Source organism: Cherax quadricarinatus, chromosome 20 (genome assembly GCF_038502225.1).
Source record: "Cherax quadricarinatus isolate ZL_2023a chromosome 20, ASM3850222v1, whole genome shotgun sequence".
Taxonomy (NCBI): domain Eukaryota; kingdom Metazoa; phylum Arthropoda; class Malacostraca; order Decapoda; family Parastacidae; genus Cherax; species Cherax quadricarinatus.
In genome coordinates this window covers 14,650,495-14,667,851 of record NC_091311.1, presented here as the reverse complement: position 1 = coordinate 14,667,851, position 17,357 = coordinate 14,650,495, and the positions used below count along the sequence as shown (strand labels likewise).

At 42.3% G+C, this 17,357-nt stretch overlaps 1 protein-coding gene across 1 annotated transcript in view; it reads right to left on the bottom strand.

Moving 5' to 3' along the window:
- Positions 1-977: 977 nt before the first annotated feature.
- The window catches only part of LOC138850988 (cytochrome P450 3A41-like), a 133,392-nt gene continuing 117,012 nt past the window's right edge, over positions 978-17,357 (bottom strand). Inside the window, exon 6 of the mRNA XM_070087085.1 lies at positions 978-1,030. Within this exon, the coding sequence (XP_069943186.1) occupies positions 978-1,030 (53 nt within the window). The remainder of the gene's footprint in view (positions 1,031-17,357) is intronic.

Sequence of the window (17,357 nt, the reverse complement as noted above, 5' to 3'; positions counted from 1 at the left end):
AGCCTTCACCTTTGTCTCTGATAGCTTGGGAAAGAAGTCTTGAAGATACTTGAAGGCTGCTGTAGCAAACTGTTTCATTAGCCCTAGTTTGATGTTTAATGGGGGAACCTTTTGAGTATCCACCAATTGTTTATGTTCGATATTATGTCTTCCTACTGAGAACTCAGTCATTTGAGGCCAGTGCTTCCTTTGTTAATGTGCTGCTCTGTCTTTATTATCCCAATGACAAAGATAACAGAGAAACTTGGTAAAACTTCCCTGGAGTCCCATCAAAAATGCCCCCATTTTGAAGTCTCCAATAATCTCCAGCCATACTTATTATAGTCCAAAGCTTCCAGTAGATGTTTAACACTGCTGTAGTCCTCCTTAAGATGCACTTAATGAGCCAAAGGAATAGATGGATGCCTGTTCCCGCTGTGCAAAAGTAGAGCTTTAAGGCTTCTGGAGGAGCTGTCAATAAAGAGTCTCCACTCATCTGGATTGCATGCAATTCCATTTGCATCAAACAGGCCTGATATACCATTACAGTAGCACAACCTGTCTTCATTAGTGAGGAAGCTTGAGAAATGTTGGTAACGTTTTCTTTGGCTTGTCACTTGCACACTTTCATCCACCAAGTCCCACGCCTAGAGCCATGAAATCAAAAGCTCAGCATTTGACTTTGTCAAACCATGATCACTGATAAGGTCATTGAGGTCTGTTTGGTTTGGGTTGTAAGGATTCCTCCCAACAGCTGCATCTGTGAGACCATAGTCTTGTTCACTGTGCTCTTCATTTTCTGATTTGCTGCTTTCTTCTTCTGACGGTTGACTTCTTTCTGGAGGTGTAAGTACAGGAAGATCAGCACTGTGTGGTACTGGTGCAATAGAAGAGGGAAGGTCTGGATAAGAAATATCAGGTGCATTATTCCCAGTTCGGTGTTTGGAAGGATCCACCAGGAAGAAGCAGCAGTTGGTTGAGTGATCAGTGGGTTTACGTCATATTCTAGGAACACCAAACTTCATGGCTTTCTTTTCTCCTCTATACCATCCTGAAAAAGAACAAAAGAATTAGCTTCTGTTACATACATCTAATTTAAAAAACGTTCCTATTCAAGATTTTATCCTTCATATAACTAATGACTTTCTTATCTTCCAATGTTTTCTTACAATGTTCACAAGCAACACGAAGTGTCCAGGTCTTGTCTTGGTCCACAGCTGGCATGACAAAATATGCTTTGTAAGCTTCACACATTTTTTAGATGCTGCTACAGAGAACTTCTTTATTCTTGTTATAATGAATTGACCACATATTTAGCAGAATGCATCTGGAGAATGATTACAGCCTCTTGATGCCATTTCACTTCTGATGTGTCTTCTCAGGTAGCCAGAGTTGAGCTGAATGCTGGTTTGTGAGCCCCTGTTTTCATATTTGCCAAGCAAAACCTTAGAACATAATAGTTTTACATCATTCTTTCTTGAAAGTGTTCCAGAAGTGTCATGACCACAAAAGCAAAGTTCTGAGATCAAAATTGCTTTTTTAAATTTTGTTCAGTTACAAAGAATTGGGAAATGATGCTTATTTCCCAGGAACATGACAAAGGTGAAATTTTGTTAAACAGTTAAATAATAACAATATTACTAAAATAATAAAATACAATACTATTTCCGCTAATTAATATTATTATTGGGAAAATTTAAACCTGAATAATAAGAAGCGATTAGATTTGATTCGAGGAAGGAGAGAGTGACTGTAGCATACATTATACGACCAAAAATAATAATATATTTCTTATTAATGTTATTACCCTGAGGGTTCACAATAACACCTACACTCAGGGTTCACAATAACACCTACACTCAGGGTTCACAATAACAACTACACTCAGGGTTCACAATAACACCTACACTCAGGGTTTACAATAACACCTACACTCAGGGTTCACAATAACACCTACACTCAGGGTTCACAATAACACCTACACTCAGGGTTCACAATAACAATAACTACACTCAGGGTTCACAATAACACCTACTACACTCAGGGTTCACAATAACACCTACACTCAGGGTTCACAATAACAATAACTACACTCAGGGTTCACAATAACACCTACTACACTCAGGGTTCACAATAACACCTACACTTAGGGTTCACAATAACACCTACACTCAGGGTTTACAATAACACCTACACTCAGGGTTCACAATAACACCTACACTCAGGGTTCACAATAACACCTACACTCAGGGTTCACAATAACACCTACACTCAGAATTTACAATAACACCTACACTCAGGGTTTACAATAACACCTACACTCAGTGTTTACAATAACACCTACACTCAGGGTTCACAATAACACCTACACTCAGGGTTCACAATAACACCTACACTCAGGGTTCACAATAACACCTACACTCAGGGTTCACAATAACACCTACACTCAGGGTTCACAATAACACCTACACTCAGGGTTCACAATAACACCTACACTCAGGGTTCACAATAACACCTACACTCAGGATTCACAATAACACCTACACTCAGGGTTCACAATAACACCTACACTCAGAATTTACAATAACTCCTACACTCAGGGTTCACAATAACACCTACACTCAGGGTTCACAATAACACCTACACTCAGGGTTTACAATAACATAACAATAATATATTTCAATAACACCTACACTTACACTCAGGGTTTACAATACTCATAACACCTACACTCAGGGTTATAACAACTACACTACAATAACCACTCAGGGTGGGTTCACAATAGGGTTCACAATAACACCTACACTCAGGGTTCACAATAACACCTACACTCAGGGGGTTTACAATAACACCTACACTCAGGGTTCACAATAACACCTACACTCAGGGTTCAATAACACCTACACTCAACACCTACACTCAGGGTTTACAATAACACCTACACTCAGGGTTCACAATAACACAATAACACCTACACTCAGGGTTCACAATACACCTACACTCAGGGTTCACAATAACACCTACACTCAGGGTTTACAATAACACCTACACTCAGGGTTCACAATAACACCTACACTCAGGGTTCACAATAACACCTACACTCAGGATTCACAATAACACCTACTCAGGGTTTACACACCTACACTCAGGGTTCACAATAACACCTACACTCAGGGTTCACAATAACAACTACACTCAGGGTTCACAATAACAACTACACTCAGGGTTCACAATAACAACTACACTCAGGGTTCACAATAACACCTACACTCAGGGTTCACAATAACAACTACACTCAGAGTTCACAATAACAACTACACTCAGGGTTCACAATAACACCTACACTCAGGGTTTACAATAACACCTACACTCAGGGTTTACAATAACACCTACACTCAGGGTTCACAATAACACCTACACTCAGGGTTCACAATAACACCTACACTCAGGGTTCACAATAACACCTACACTCAGGGTTTACAATAACACCTACACTCAGGGTTCACAATAACACCTACACTCAGGGTTTACAATAACACCTACACTCAGGGTTCACAATAACACCTACACTCAGGGTTCACAATAACACCTACACTCAGGGTTCACAATAACAACTACACTCAGGGTTCACAATAACACCTACACTCAGGGTTTACAATAACACCTACACTCAGGGTTCACAATAACACCTACACTCAGGGTTTACAATAACACCTACACTCAGGGTTTACAATAACACCTACACTCAGAATTTACAATAACACCTACACTCAGGGTTCACAATAACAACTACACTCAGGGTTCGCAATAACACCTACACTCAGGGTTTACAATAAAAACTACACTCAGGGTTTACAATAACACCTACACTCAGGGTTCACAATAACACCTACACTCAGGGTTCACAATAACAACTACACTCAGGGTTCACAATAAAAACTACACTCAGGGTTTACAATAACACCTACACTCAGGGTTCACAATAACAACTACACTCAGGGTTCACAATAACACCTACACTCAGGGTTCACAATAACAACTACACTCAGGGTTCACAATAACAACTACACTCAGGGTTCACAATAAAAACTACACTCAGGGTTTACAATAACACCTACACTCAGGGTTCACAATAACAACTACACTCAGGGTTCACAATAACACCTACACTCAGGGTTCACAATAACAACTACACTCAGGGTTCACAATAAAAACTACACTCAGGGTTTACAATAACACCTACACTCAGGGTTCACAATAACAACTACACTCAGGGTTCACAATAACACCTACACTCAGGGTTCACAATAACAACTACACTCAGGGTTCACAATAACAACTACACTCAGGGTTCACAATAAAAACTACACTCAGGGTTTACAATAACACCTACACTCAGGGTTCACAATAACAACTACACTCAGGGTTCACAATAATCTCAGTAGTAGTAACCAGTTACCAGTGACCAGTGTACCGGTGGTTGACTCACTGCCAACCGTCTCTGCCTGAGTCACTGTCTGAACTCATATTGTGCTGACCTAGCACTATTCAAAGACCCCCTCACATATGGGTACTGTGGGCGGGCAGTCAGTCAGTGTTACGAGAGGAGCAAGGAGACAAGGTTACGGCTGTAAGGGCGCTCTCCACATTATCTGTAATTATACGTACTACCAGCCTACGTGAGTATTATTTTACCCAATCCACGTGTCGAACTCCCACATGATAAATGGTGACAGCGGTGTGGAGCGTGGATTTAGTTTTTACGGGTAATTCAAGACGTTAGAAGACTGTTTGTGAGTAGCCGGCAGGGTCAAAGGTGAACCGTCTCACCCACCAGCTACTCCCCTCACAACCTCCAACCTGCAAGCCTGTTGCAGCCGTTTCAAGCTTCCTGGCTTAGTTCGTGTGCTAATTGCTTCAATCTCCGAGGGGTTGACCCGGATTTTGCAATTAAGCCAGTCAGTAAGCCAGACTGTGGAAGTGAACGCCAGTCAGCCTATCATCCAGCCTGTCTCCTGTCATCCACCTGCTCCTCCGTGCTTTGTGCATCGTTACACGTCTTCCAGTCAGCCATTCTCGTGGGTTAAGCCAGTCAGCCAACCCAGCTTCTAACCCAGCTGAGAGAGAGAAGTAAGCCACGCAGTAAGAAGTAAGCCAAGTTCCTCTGAAGTATTGTCTATATCGCTTTGTGCTCCCTGTTGGATGCTAAGAGTGGTTTTCACCATTCCTGTGGCATAGTGGCTTATCAAGCCACCTCGTGGGTAGAGTGGAGGGCGTTCTGCGCGCCAGCGAGAGTCATCTCGCCCACACTCTCCCTCCACAAACACCACCAACCACCCACCACCAGCCACCCACCCATCTACCTGTGGTTGTTTGCACCCTTGTACCGGGTCCTAATACTGTTTTGGCTCACATAATTGGTCAAGAGATGTAGTGAGCGCCAACGATAAAGCCAATTATGGGAGTCCACCGAGAAAGCGCATTTCTTCCGACAACAGTGAGTGTAGGAGGCGTCAGTCATCACCGCGCAGGACAACCTACAACCTACCCTCATCACCAGTCATCACCGTCGACTACTACAGACTTCAGTGATAATTTTCTGTTTAGAGACATTTTTCTTGCATTTAAAGACATTTGCGTGTGTGAGACATTTATAGTAAATTTCTTGTATACTCTAAACCTTGTGTTTTCAGTGTAGACTCAGTTTTTCTTTGACTCGTTATTTTTACAATATTTTTCAGTGTTTTCACTCATCTTATATTTTTTTTATTCTGTGTTTTTTTTATGCTACTCCTGCCTGTAGTAAGTATTATTGTGTAGTGTACTAATCAGTCACTCTGTGTGAAGTGATTCATTTTTTTTATTGTATTCTTTCAGCGTTGTATTCTCCAGTAATTGTCATTGTATTTCATGCAGTGATATTCACCCCAGTATACCAAATTATCCATTTATTTCTATGTGTGTCTTTTTTTTTCGTATGCCAGCAGTGTCTCATTCCTCTAATTTTTTTCGCAGACTGTGTATCATTCTTTTTGCCAGCAAATTTTTGTCGTATCAGTCACAGCAAGATTTTGTTGTAAGAATATACTAAAAAAATTGTTGTGTGCCCTGCCACTGTAAGTTTTACACTACCCGTTTTGTTCCTTTGTTTTATTTTATTCATATTTTTATATTTCTTTGAACAAATTCACTCTTGATGCAATTTCAATTACTTTTAACGTAAAGTGTTTTCTTTACTCTGTTTGAGTAAATTGTTTTGTCTAATTTACAATTAAGAGTTAAAGTGTTCAATCAGTTTTTTCTTCATCTTTTTATTTCATTATTTAACCTGAGTTTTCCCAGTGACACTTTATTACTGCAGTGATTATTTCTACACCTTATTTTGTTGCACTTGTTCTGCAGTGAATTATTTTGTTGCACTTGTTCTGCAGTGAATTATTTTGTTGCACTTGTTCTGCAGTGAATTATTTTCTTTTATTGATATTTTTATGAATTATATTTTAATTTTGTTTATGCATTCTTAGAAAATACTTAAATTTCCCAGTTAACAATTTAGTAATTTTATTTTCTACTTTTTACATTGATTTAAAATTTTATTAATTAATTCCTTTATTAGCAAGAGTAAAGACAGCTCATTTTGCATTTAATTCAGTCTCCAGTAATATTTTTACTTGTATGTTTCAATGTAAATTTTTTTTCTTGACCAATAGTCCTTTACATTGAGTTGTCCTTCCTCTTGCAGTGTATCTTAGACATTTTTTTATTCCTTCTGCAGAATTAGTTGCATCTCTTTTATTTCAATTCTAGCATTTTGTATCATTTTTATTGTTCATTATTTTTGCCTTATTTGTTCTCGTGCTACTTTGCCATTATGTCTCACATACCGTCAAGTGATACTTTAGTGAATGTCGACACTCAGACCTCTCAGACTACTGCTGCTCCTGTCATCAGTCCTCACAGTTCCTTACCGACTGACAGACCGACCCAGACACCGAGATACTATAGTTATACTCGTGATTCCCTTGATGCGTTACCTTTATTCAATGGCCATGTACATAGTCTTGAAGCATGGTTTGCGGCCATTCGTTCTCGTGCTAGTGCTCTAGTTGAAGGTCCTCCTTCAGAGGAAAGTCTTATCAGACTTGCTAAAGAAGCTCTTTATCGATCCCCTGCTGCTGTTCACGTTGTTGATCTCCTTGATATGCGAGACTTCAGGAATCTTACTAAGTGGTCACAATATGAGGAACTGATTCGTTCTTTCCTTGTCCCAGTAAAAACAGCTGATCCATATGTCGTTCTTAGGGAACTAGTGAATGCTACACCCATGAGTAATGAATCGTTGAGTGCATTTGCTGTTAGATTAGACAAACTTTTATCATCATTTATCAATGCTGTCCAATCATCATCTTTTCTCCCTGAAGAGGCTAAACCATTTACAGAATCGCTTGCTAAAATAGCAGCTTTTGGAGCAATTAAAGAACTAATGCCACCTGCTTCCGTGTGTGCTTATGAGGCTCATCCTCCAACTGTGACGATGGAACCACTTACAGCCTTAAATCATGTACGTTCCTTGTGCCCCCAGGGTACTTTCCCATGTATCAAAAGTAATGTCACACATATGCCTCAGTCTGCACCACCTCTTGTTTGCGCCACAGAGACAAATCGTGGTCGTCAACCATCTCAGAGATCACCAAGAACCAGTGTACAGAGTCGTTATACACCTCGTAGTATTCGTAGTACATTCAGTAACCATAGTCGGCGGACTTGTTACAACTGTGGTTTCCGTGGCCATATTGCAATTAATTGTCCTGGGAGTTACCCTAAGAGACGTCGTACTGATGATGAGTACCCAGATCTTCCCTACTGTACTTATCATAGAATACATGGACATGACACATCTGAGTGCAATGCTCTCTATAACCTTCAGTACTCTAGGTCTTTCCGTGGCCGTTCCAACCGCAGAACCCGTAGAGGAAACAGATATCGTGGTTCTCAAAATAACCAGAACCAGGCTCATTCTTCCAATTCGGGGGAATTCGAGCGCCCCAGTCAAACCGTCCCATGGTGACAGTAGGTGATAATGAGTACACCATCCCCGTTCACAATTCCTTTGAAGCCTTAAGCAGTCTCGAGAATGTCAATCCTGCTGATGATGTTGCTTCACATGTCTCTGACATAGATGATTTTGGGGATGAAGTAGAACAAGTCTTTTCTGATGACAATCCACCTTTTTGTTTGCACATAACTTCCAATGCAACCATAGGCCCTATAGTGCAAGCATCTGTTTATAATGCGCCCGTTCATTTGTTCATGGACTCTGGTGCGCAAGTCAATATTATTAGGTCTAGTTTGTTTAAGGATAAGCAGTTACGACATGTCCTTCTCGTAGAACCGACTCATGTGTCCTCCCTTAGTGGAGTAGCTGGTTCTCACCTGCGTGTCCGAGGTCGGACTTCCCTAACCTTTTCTATCCAAGGTAGAGACTTCACTGCTTCCTTCCTTGTTGTCGACCAGATTACTTTCCCTGGTGACCTTCTACTGGGATTTGCTTCCATGCGAGACTTACGCATTGTGCTCGACCCTTATCGATGGCATGCCCAAATTGACGACTTGATCGTTCCATTCTGGGGTTACCAGCTTGGATCAGAAATCTGTTATACTGCTGCAGAGTATGATGTACGGATTAAGTCCTTACAAGCTAATGCATTCTCCAGTAGCGTACCCAAGCGGTCAGGCACTGGTAATTCTGTCACTCCCATCAGTGTTCCACCTATACCTTCAGACTTGCAGGATAGTCCGATGCCTCAAGTGTCCGAGGACACTCAGATTGCCTTGAGTGCACAACCTATCCCTGAAATGACTGCTAGTTCGAGTAGTAGTTTCTCCACAGGGGATGCCTTGTCAGAAAACAATTACTTGAAACTAGTAATGCCATCTCTTGTTGATGTCACATGCCGTCTGCAGAAAGACGTCTCTGTTGCGGCTAGTGCTCTCACTAGAGTGTCTGTAGTTGTTCCTAGTGTTTCCAGATTTTTCTAAGCCCTTCTATCTGACAACTGATGCTAGTTCAATTGGCATAGGTGCCGTACTAGCTCAGAAGACCGATGGCAAGTACAACGCAGTTGCATTTGCTAGCCGAGTCCTTACGAAGGCTGAACGTAATTATACAGTAACTGAGCAAGAAGCTTTAGCAATAGTATGGTCTTTAAAGCACTTCCGAGACATTATTTATCAGTACTCTGTTCATGTCTTGACAGACCATGCTCCACTGATACCCTTATTCCAGAACAAACAACCTACTGGAAGGTTAGCCAGATGGACCTTGACTATCCAAGAGTTCAATCCCACCTTTGAGCATTTACCTGGCAAGTCAAATGTAGTCGCAGATGCCTTATCGCGACATGTTAGTATAGTAACTGCAGACCCTCCATTTAGTGCTGAAGATGTAAAGAATGCTCAACGAACAGATCCCATGTGGTCTGGTGTGATTCGATTCCTGCTCCAGGAAGATCTTATTCTGACTGTGAAGCCACCAGCACCCATCAGTGACTTTGTCATGAACCAAGAATTACTGTATCGAACAGCCGAGTTGGGTACTCCTAGCAGAAGAGTATACCAGTTAGTAATTCCACAGTCACTAGTGAATGTAGCCTTACAGCTAGTTCACGATGTACCAGGTGTTGCACACCCTGGTATGGATCGTTCAGTAAAACAAGCCAGATTGAAATACTTTTGGCCTCGTATGGCAACTGATATTTCTGAGTATGTTAAGAAATGTAGTGTCTGCATGCAACATAAAGGTAATGCTAATGGTCCTAATCCAATCCAAGTATATCCAACTACTAGCGAACCGTGGGAAAGAGTTGCGCTAGATTTGTTAACTAATTTCCAATGTTCCCTCCAAGGTAACAAACATCTGTGTGTTATGGTAGACCATTTCACCAGATATTGTGAGTTAGTTCCTATTGCAGACAAGACTGCCGAGACAGTAGCTAAAGCGTTTAAAGAACGCATTATCTGCAGGCATACCACCCCTAAGTCACTAGTAACAGATAATGGAGGTGAATTCTGTAATGAGATTCTTGAAAATTTGTGTACCTTGTACAAGATCTCTAAATCCACCATTGTTCCTCATCATCCTGCCAGCAATGGGTTAGCGGAACGAACCAATAAGAAAGTACTTGATGTCTTGAGAGCCACTATCAATCCCAACAGTGAAACTTGGGATGAAGTTATACCTGATGTGCAGTGTGCTATAAATTCTGCTTACAATGTTTCTATAGGTGACACTCCACATTATGCATTGTATGGTGTAGATAAACGTTTGCCTTATGAGTTGTTATATTCTAATCCGAAACCAAATTACAACCCTGATGATTTCATAGCAACTCGTACCAGCTTAGCTCAAAGTGTTTTTAGAAGAATCCGTGAAACACTTCATAAATCAACAGCAGAATTTACAAGAGTCGCAAACACTCGAGCAAAGCCATCCAAAATCAAAGTAGGTTCGAGAGTTATGCTGATTAACTTTAACAAAACGTCTGCAATGCCAAAGCTTGATCAAAAGTTTGTTGGTCCTTATCGAGTAGTTGAACATATCACTGGTAATAAGTATAAGGTTAGAGAGATTAGTACTGGTCAGTATAAAGAATCGCATTTAGATCATATGAAGTTAGTATGTGATGATAATGATGTTCCAACCCAGACTAATGTGACAGACTCTGACAATCCTCCTGATCCTGTACTCTCTTCCTCTGATACTCAGTCAGACGATCAACCTGAATGTCGTTATTCCCTACGTACACGACAGGTATTGAGAAATCCTCAAGTATCATTTGTAACTTCCAATTCAGATTTGCCTCAAATACAGCATGAGTTAGCCAATACAACAGAGTTTGATCCTCCCAGAGATGACACCCATTCTGCATATGTCAATCTCACCCTAGCAGAATTGGGGTTAAATGTAAATAACCTGTATAGATGAATAATTACAGTATCAACTTATCAGTATTCAAGAATTTTTTTTTTGTGTTCATGTTCTCTCCGCATTCTGAGAGTTAACAGTCTAGATTTGAGTGCACCGAATCTGCCTTTCTGTTAAACCTTTCTTTGTATATATTCCTTCCTCAGAATCCATAGATCACACGAATACAGATCGATCGATCAATTTTTTTTTTTTTATCACTTCTATTGTGTAATCTCAACGTTGAGTTTTAAGTTGTGCTATATTATACCTTGTATTGCATTACAGTTTCAGTTACGTAAGCTTCCATTCCAATGTTCTACTTATGTATGTTATAATGTTTAATTGTTGTGTACTTTGACATTGTATAGAATCAGCCCAAGCCGTACACCTGCCATCTCTAGTTTGTATTAGTTGTATGTCGGGACGACATACGTTAGCGTCGCCGAGCTCTCAGTAGTAGTAACCAGTTACCAGTGACCAGTGTACCGGTGGTTGACTCACTGCCAACCGTCTCTGCCTGAGTCACTGTCTGAACTCATATTGTGCTGACCTAGCACTATTCAAAGACCCCCTCACATATGGGTACTGTGGGCGGGCAGTCAGTCAGTGTTACGAGAGGAGCAAGGAGACAAGGTTACGGCTGTAAGGGCGCTCTCCACATTATCTGTAATTATACGTACTACCAGCCTACGTGAGTATTATTTTACCCAATCCACGTGTCGAACTCCCACATGATAATAACACCTACACTCAGGGTTCACAATAACAACTACACTCAGGGTTCACAATAACAACTACACTCAGGGTTCACAATAACACCTACACTCAGGGTTTACAATAACACCTACACTCAGGGTTCACAATAACACCTACACTCAGGGTTTACAATAACACCTACACTCAGGGTACACAATAACACCTACTCTCAGGGTTTACAATAACACCTACACTCAGAGTTCACAATAACACCTACACTCAGGGTTTACAATAACACCTACACTCAGGGTTCACAATAACACCTACACTCAGGGTTCACAATAACACCTACACTCAGGGTACACAATAACACCTACACTCAGGGTTCACAATAACACCTACACTCAGGGTTCACAATAACACCTACACTCAGGGTTCACAATAACACCTACACTCAGGGTTTACAATAACACCTACACTCAGGGTTCACAATAACACCTACACTCAGGGTTCACAATAACACCTACACTCAGGATTTACAATAACACCTACACTCAGGGTTCACAATAACACCTACACTCACGGTTCACAATAACACCTACACTCAAGGTTCACAATAACACCTACACTCAGGGTTCACAATAACACCTACACTCAGGGTTTACAATAACACCTACACTCAGGGTTCACAATAACACCTACACTCTGGGTTTACAATAACACCTACACTTAGGGTTCACAATAACACCTTCACTCAGGGTTTACAATAACACCTACACTCAGGGTTTACAATAACACCTACACTCAGGGTTCACAATAACATCTACACTCAGGGTTCACAATAACACCTACACTCAGGGTTTACAATAACACCTACACTCAGGGTTCACAATAACATCTACACTCAGGGTTCACAATAACACCTACACTCAGGGTTCACAATAATACCTACACTCTTCAACTACGTGGGACCCAGGTACTGGACGGACCGGCGACGTGATACTTCAGCACCACTGCCAGCCGCATGTAATATTCACCTAGTTGAGCTGGAAACTGGGGGTCACTCTCCTGGAGCTATCTGAATTAGAATAAGCAGCATTTACTAGCATTTAACAGAATTTACTGAGAGATAGCTAGTATGGACACGCAACTCCCCACGTAGGCATACACACACATACACACACACAGTACAGTACACACACAGTACACAGTGGCAACCAAGCGATCGGGTACATATGTAGTACATATGTGGGTAATGACTCGCTTAAATAAATACACACACACACACACACACACATACACACACACACACACACACACACACACACACACACACACACACAGGAACAAGCGGTCAGGCACTTGTAAAAGCTGTAGTACACACGCACACACACACACACATACACAGGATTTCACACCTTCCTGTAAACTGACCAGATAACCCTCCTTCCCTCAAACACTCCACTATCCACTATCCCTCTCTCTCTCTCTCTCTCTCTACCTATCTCTCTCTCTACCTATCTCTCTCTACCTATCTCTCTCTCTCTGTTGAGAAATAGTTTACCAGCTAAGGTTATTAAAGATTAAATATAGGGAGTACCTAGCTGATAATACAGCTCATCGTCCACACAGCTGCCCCTGCAGACAAGGTCTTGAGAAGCTGTAACATCCACTTCTTAACGGGCTGAAAAAGATTATATTATGTTAATCATAAATTACCCCTATGGGGTGTTATGTCAGCATATTTCATTCACTGATGGCTGATGTACGTACTTGTGTGGGCTTAAAAGTCCGCTTATCACCGGGGTTTATGATAAGTGACTAACTCGTAACTTAGACTCAACTGCGCAGTCAATAGTAGTACATCACGAGTTAGAACACTCACCTGGGTATATGTATCTGACCCGTAGTTATGCCTGGATATCCAATGAGTTGATTGAAGAATAGTGTTCTTTGAAGAATGTCGTACTACACTCTGTTCGATCGCAACACTCGTTGTTACACTGTTCCTCAATAATTGTTCACACCATAATGTCACTAAAGAAGCTGATCACACTTCTCCGTAAGTGTTTATCGTGTTTTGTGAGACACTTTGTTCACACTAACACACGGATCAGTGTTCTTTGTTGGTTATCCTGGCGTCAGTGTGACTCTCAGTAGAGTCAAAAGTAATCTGACTTCACAGCGTCCTACGCCGCTCCAATGCCCCTCCAAAATAAAGGAAAAGCTGACTTAGTACTTTTTGCTTCCTTGCCAAATTTCCTCCATGAAGCAAAGCAAAATGCTTGATTCTTGCTGTCTTAAGCATAGACAACAATGTACACTATTTTTACCATGGTAATAAAGTGGGAGCAGGATTTACCTTAATTGTCCTGCTAAGGTAAGAGATGGACTGTCTTTTATTAAAATACACGTTGCAACACTGGAGTCTTGCACGGAGCCTTGGTCGCTCGACCACGTCGCATACTGGTATTGCATCTGGGATCAATTACTTGCTGTAGCAGTAAACAAGATGCTTGCCCCTTCTGAAAGGGCTGGGCCCCTCAGGGCTGAAAGGGGCTGAAGGGGGCTGATACTCCCATCCTCGAGAAAATTTCTCCACACTCTCTACCTATCTCTATCTACCTATCTCTCTTTCTCTCTCTCTCTCTCTCTCTCTCTCTCTCTCTCTCTCTCTCTCTCTCTCTCTCTACCTATCTCTCTCTCTACCTATCTCTCTCTCCCCTCTCCCATCTCTCTCCTCAAACATCTCTCCCCTCTAATATCTCTCCCCTCTTATATATCTCCCCTCTAACATCTCTCCCATTCTAACATCTCTCCCCTCTCATTATATCTCCGCTCTCCCATTTCCCATCTCTCTCTCTCCCCTCTCTCTCCCCTCCTTCCCTATCTCTCCCCTCTCTCTCCCCTCCTTCCCTATCTCTCCCCCTCTCCTCCTTCTCCCCTGTCTCTCCCCCTCTCTCTCCCCTCTCTTTGCCCCCTCTGTCTCTCATTTCTCTTCTCTCTCTCTCTCTCTCTCTCTCTCTCTCTCTCCTCTTTTCCCTTCTCACTCTCCCCCTCTCTCTCTCCTTCTACCTTTCCCTTCTCTCTCTCTCTCTCTCACACACACACACACACTCTTTTCTCTTTCTAAAAAAAGAAAAAAAGAAAAAGAAAGGGAAGAAAGGGGAAAAAAAGAAGGAAAAAAAGAAAAAATGGTGGGGACTCACAGGAACCAGGGATCAGATGAGAATGGCTCTGGTAGGGAGGAGTGGATGGAGGAGCAGTGGAAAAGGATGGAACAAGAGTGGGAGAGAAAATTAGTAGAGCTTTCTGAAAAAATGGAGACAGAGCTCTCTCTGAAATTGGAAAAGAGGTTAGAGAAGGAGAAAAAGAATTGGGAGGCACAAGTCGACACTGCAGTAGCCAGGATAAGGGTCCTAGAAGATAAGGTAAACAGGCTGAAGCGAGTTACAGGGGCCTTGACCAGAGAAGACACAGCATATGAAGCTGAGAGGCTGAACAGGAAGGAAGGAGATATGAATTATGCTAAGGTCATATCAGCCTGCCAAGAAGGGCCAAGGAGTGAAAGGGGAGAGCAGCTGGGTGCAGATGGAGAGTGTGATAGGTCAAATGCAGAGGAACACCCATGCTACCAAGAGCTACTAGGAAAAACATTGAGAAAATGACCACATACAGATAGGAATCAGAGTCACAGAGGGAAAGGCAATGTGAGGAGGAAAGGGCAAAATCAGTGTTTATCCATGGCCTTCAGGAGAGAGAGGAAAGGACACACACTGAAAGAAGGCACGCAGAAAGAAAGGAGATCGAGAACATCATCAAAGAAATAGGTGAAGAAGACATGGACAAGATTGTAAATTTTCGGAGAATGGGGAGGGGGGGGGTACTTGAAGGGGAGAAAACGACTGATCAAGCTGATTTTCAGGACAGAAACAGTGTGGAACAGGATACTCCAAGAGAAACCACAGTTGAAGTACTCTGCATAGTACAAGAGGGTGTTCCTAGACAGAGACAGAACACAAACAGAATAACAGCAGCTGAGGGAGAGGAAAAAAAAGCAAAAGGAGCTAGGAAGGGAGACAAGGACGGAACCAGCAAAGGTCAATCAGAGAAGGACAAAGCAGCAAGAGCAAGCACACACAGAACCATCCCCAGAACCCCACAACCTATCACACCATCCCAACACAAACTACAATCCATACTCACAGCTTCCCCCAACACCCAACTATAGAATCCTACAGTATGCTACCAGGTCTCCCACCCTCACAGGCCCTCCAAACCATAGTGTTGGAGAAAGAAACTGAAGGTATGGTACACAAATGCTGGTGGAATAACAAATAAGTGGGAGGAATGGCATGAAAGAGTCAAAGAGGCATCACCGGACATCATAGCTCTCATAGAAACCAAGCTTACAGGTATGATAACAGATGCCATCTTTCCAATGGGATACCAGATCCTGAGGAAATACAGAGCAAACAGGGGGAGTGGAGGAGTGGCATTGCTGATCAAAAACCGATGGAATTTTGATGAGCTGGAGAGAGGAGACAGTGGAGAAGCAAGCAATTACATAGCGGGAACGCTTCACTCTGGAGGTCCCAAAGTGGTAATTGCAGTGATGTATAACCCACCACAGAACAGCAGAAGGCCAAGGCAATAGTATGATAAGAGCAATAGAGCAATGGTTGCCACACTGGCTGCAGTGGCCAGTAGAGCTCATGCATGCAGGGCAAAGCTCGTGATCATGAGTGACTTTAACCACAAGAAAACTGATTGGGAGAACTTGGAGCCACATGGGAGCTAAGATACATGGAGGGCTAAGATGATGGAGGTGGTGCTGGAAAACTTCATGTACCAACACGTAAGGGACACTACAAGAGAGAGAGGAGAGGATGAACCAGCAAGACTGGACCTAGTATTCACCTTGAGTAGTGCAGATATTGAAGACATCACATATGAAAGACCCCTTGGGCCAGCGATCATGTGGTTTTAAGCTTCGAATACACAGTAGAGCTGTAAGTGGAGGGGAAAGCAGGAAGGTCAGGTGAATGAGGCCAAACTACAAGAAAGGGGACTACATGGGAATGAGGAACTTCCTGAATGGGGTTCAGTGGGACAGAGAACTTGCAGGGAAGCCAGTTAATGAGATGATGGAATATGTAACAGCAATGTGCAAGGAGACTGAGGAGAGGTTTGTACCCAAGGGTAACAGGAATAAGGAAAAAACCAGGATGAGCCCATGGTTCACCCAAAGGTGCAGGGAGGCAAAACCCAAATGTGCTAGGGAATGGAAGAAGTATAAAAGGCAAAGGTCCCAGGAGAATAAGGAGAGCAGTCGTAGAGCCAGAAATGAATATGCACTGATAAGAAGGGAGGTCCAACGACAACATGAAAACGACATAGCAGAGAAAGCCAAATCTGACCCGAAGCTGTTATACAGCCGCATCAGGGGAAAAACAACAGTCAAGGACCAGGTAATCAGGCTAAGGAAGGAAGGAGGAGAGACAACAAGAAATGACCGTGAAGTATGTGAGGAACTCAACAAGAGATTCAAAGAAGTGTTCACAGAGGAGACAGAAGGTGCTCCAGAAAGACGGAGAGGTGGGATACACCACCAAGTGCTGGACATAGTACACACAACCGAGGAAGAAGTGAAGAGGCTTCTGAGTGAGCTAGATACCTCAAAGGCAATGGGGCCGGATAACATCTCTCCATGGGT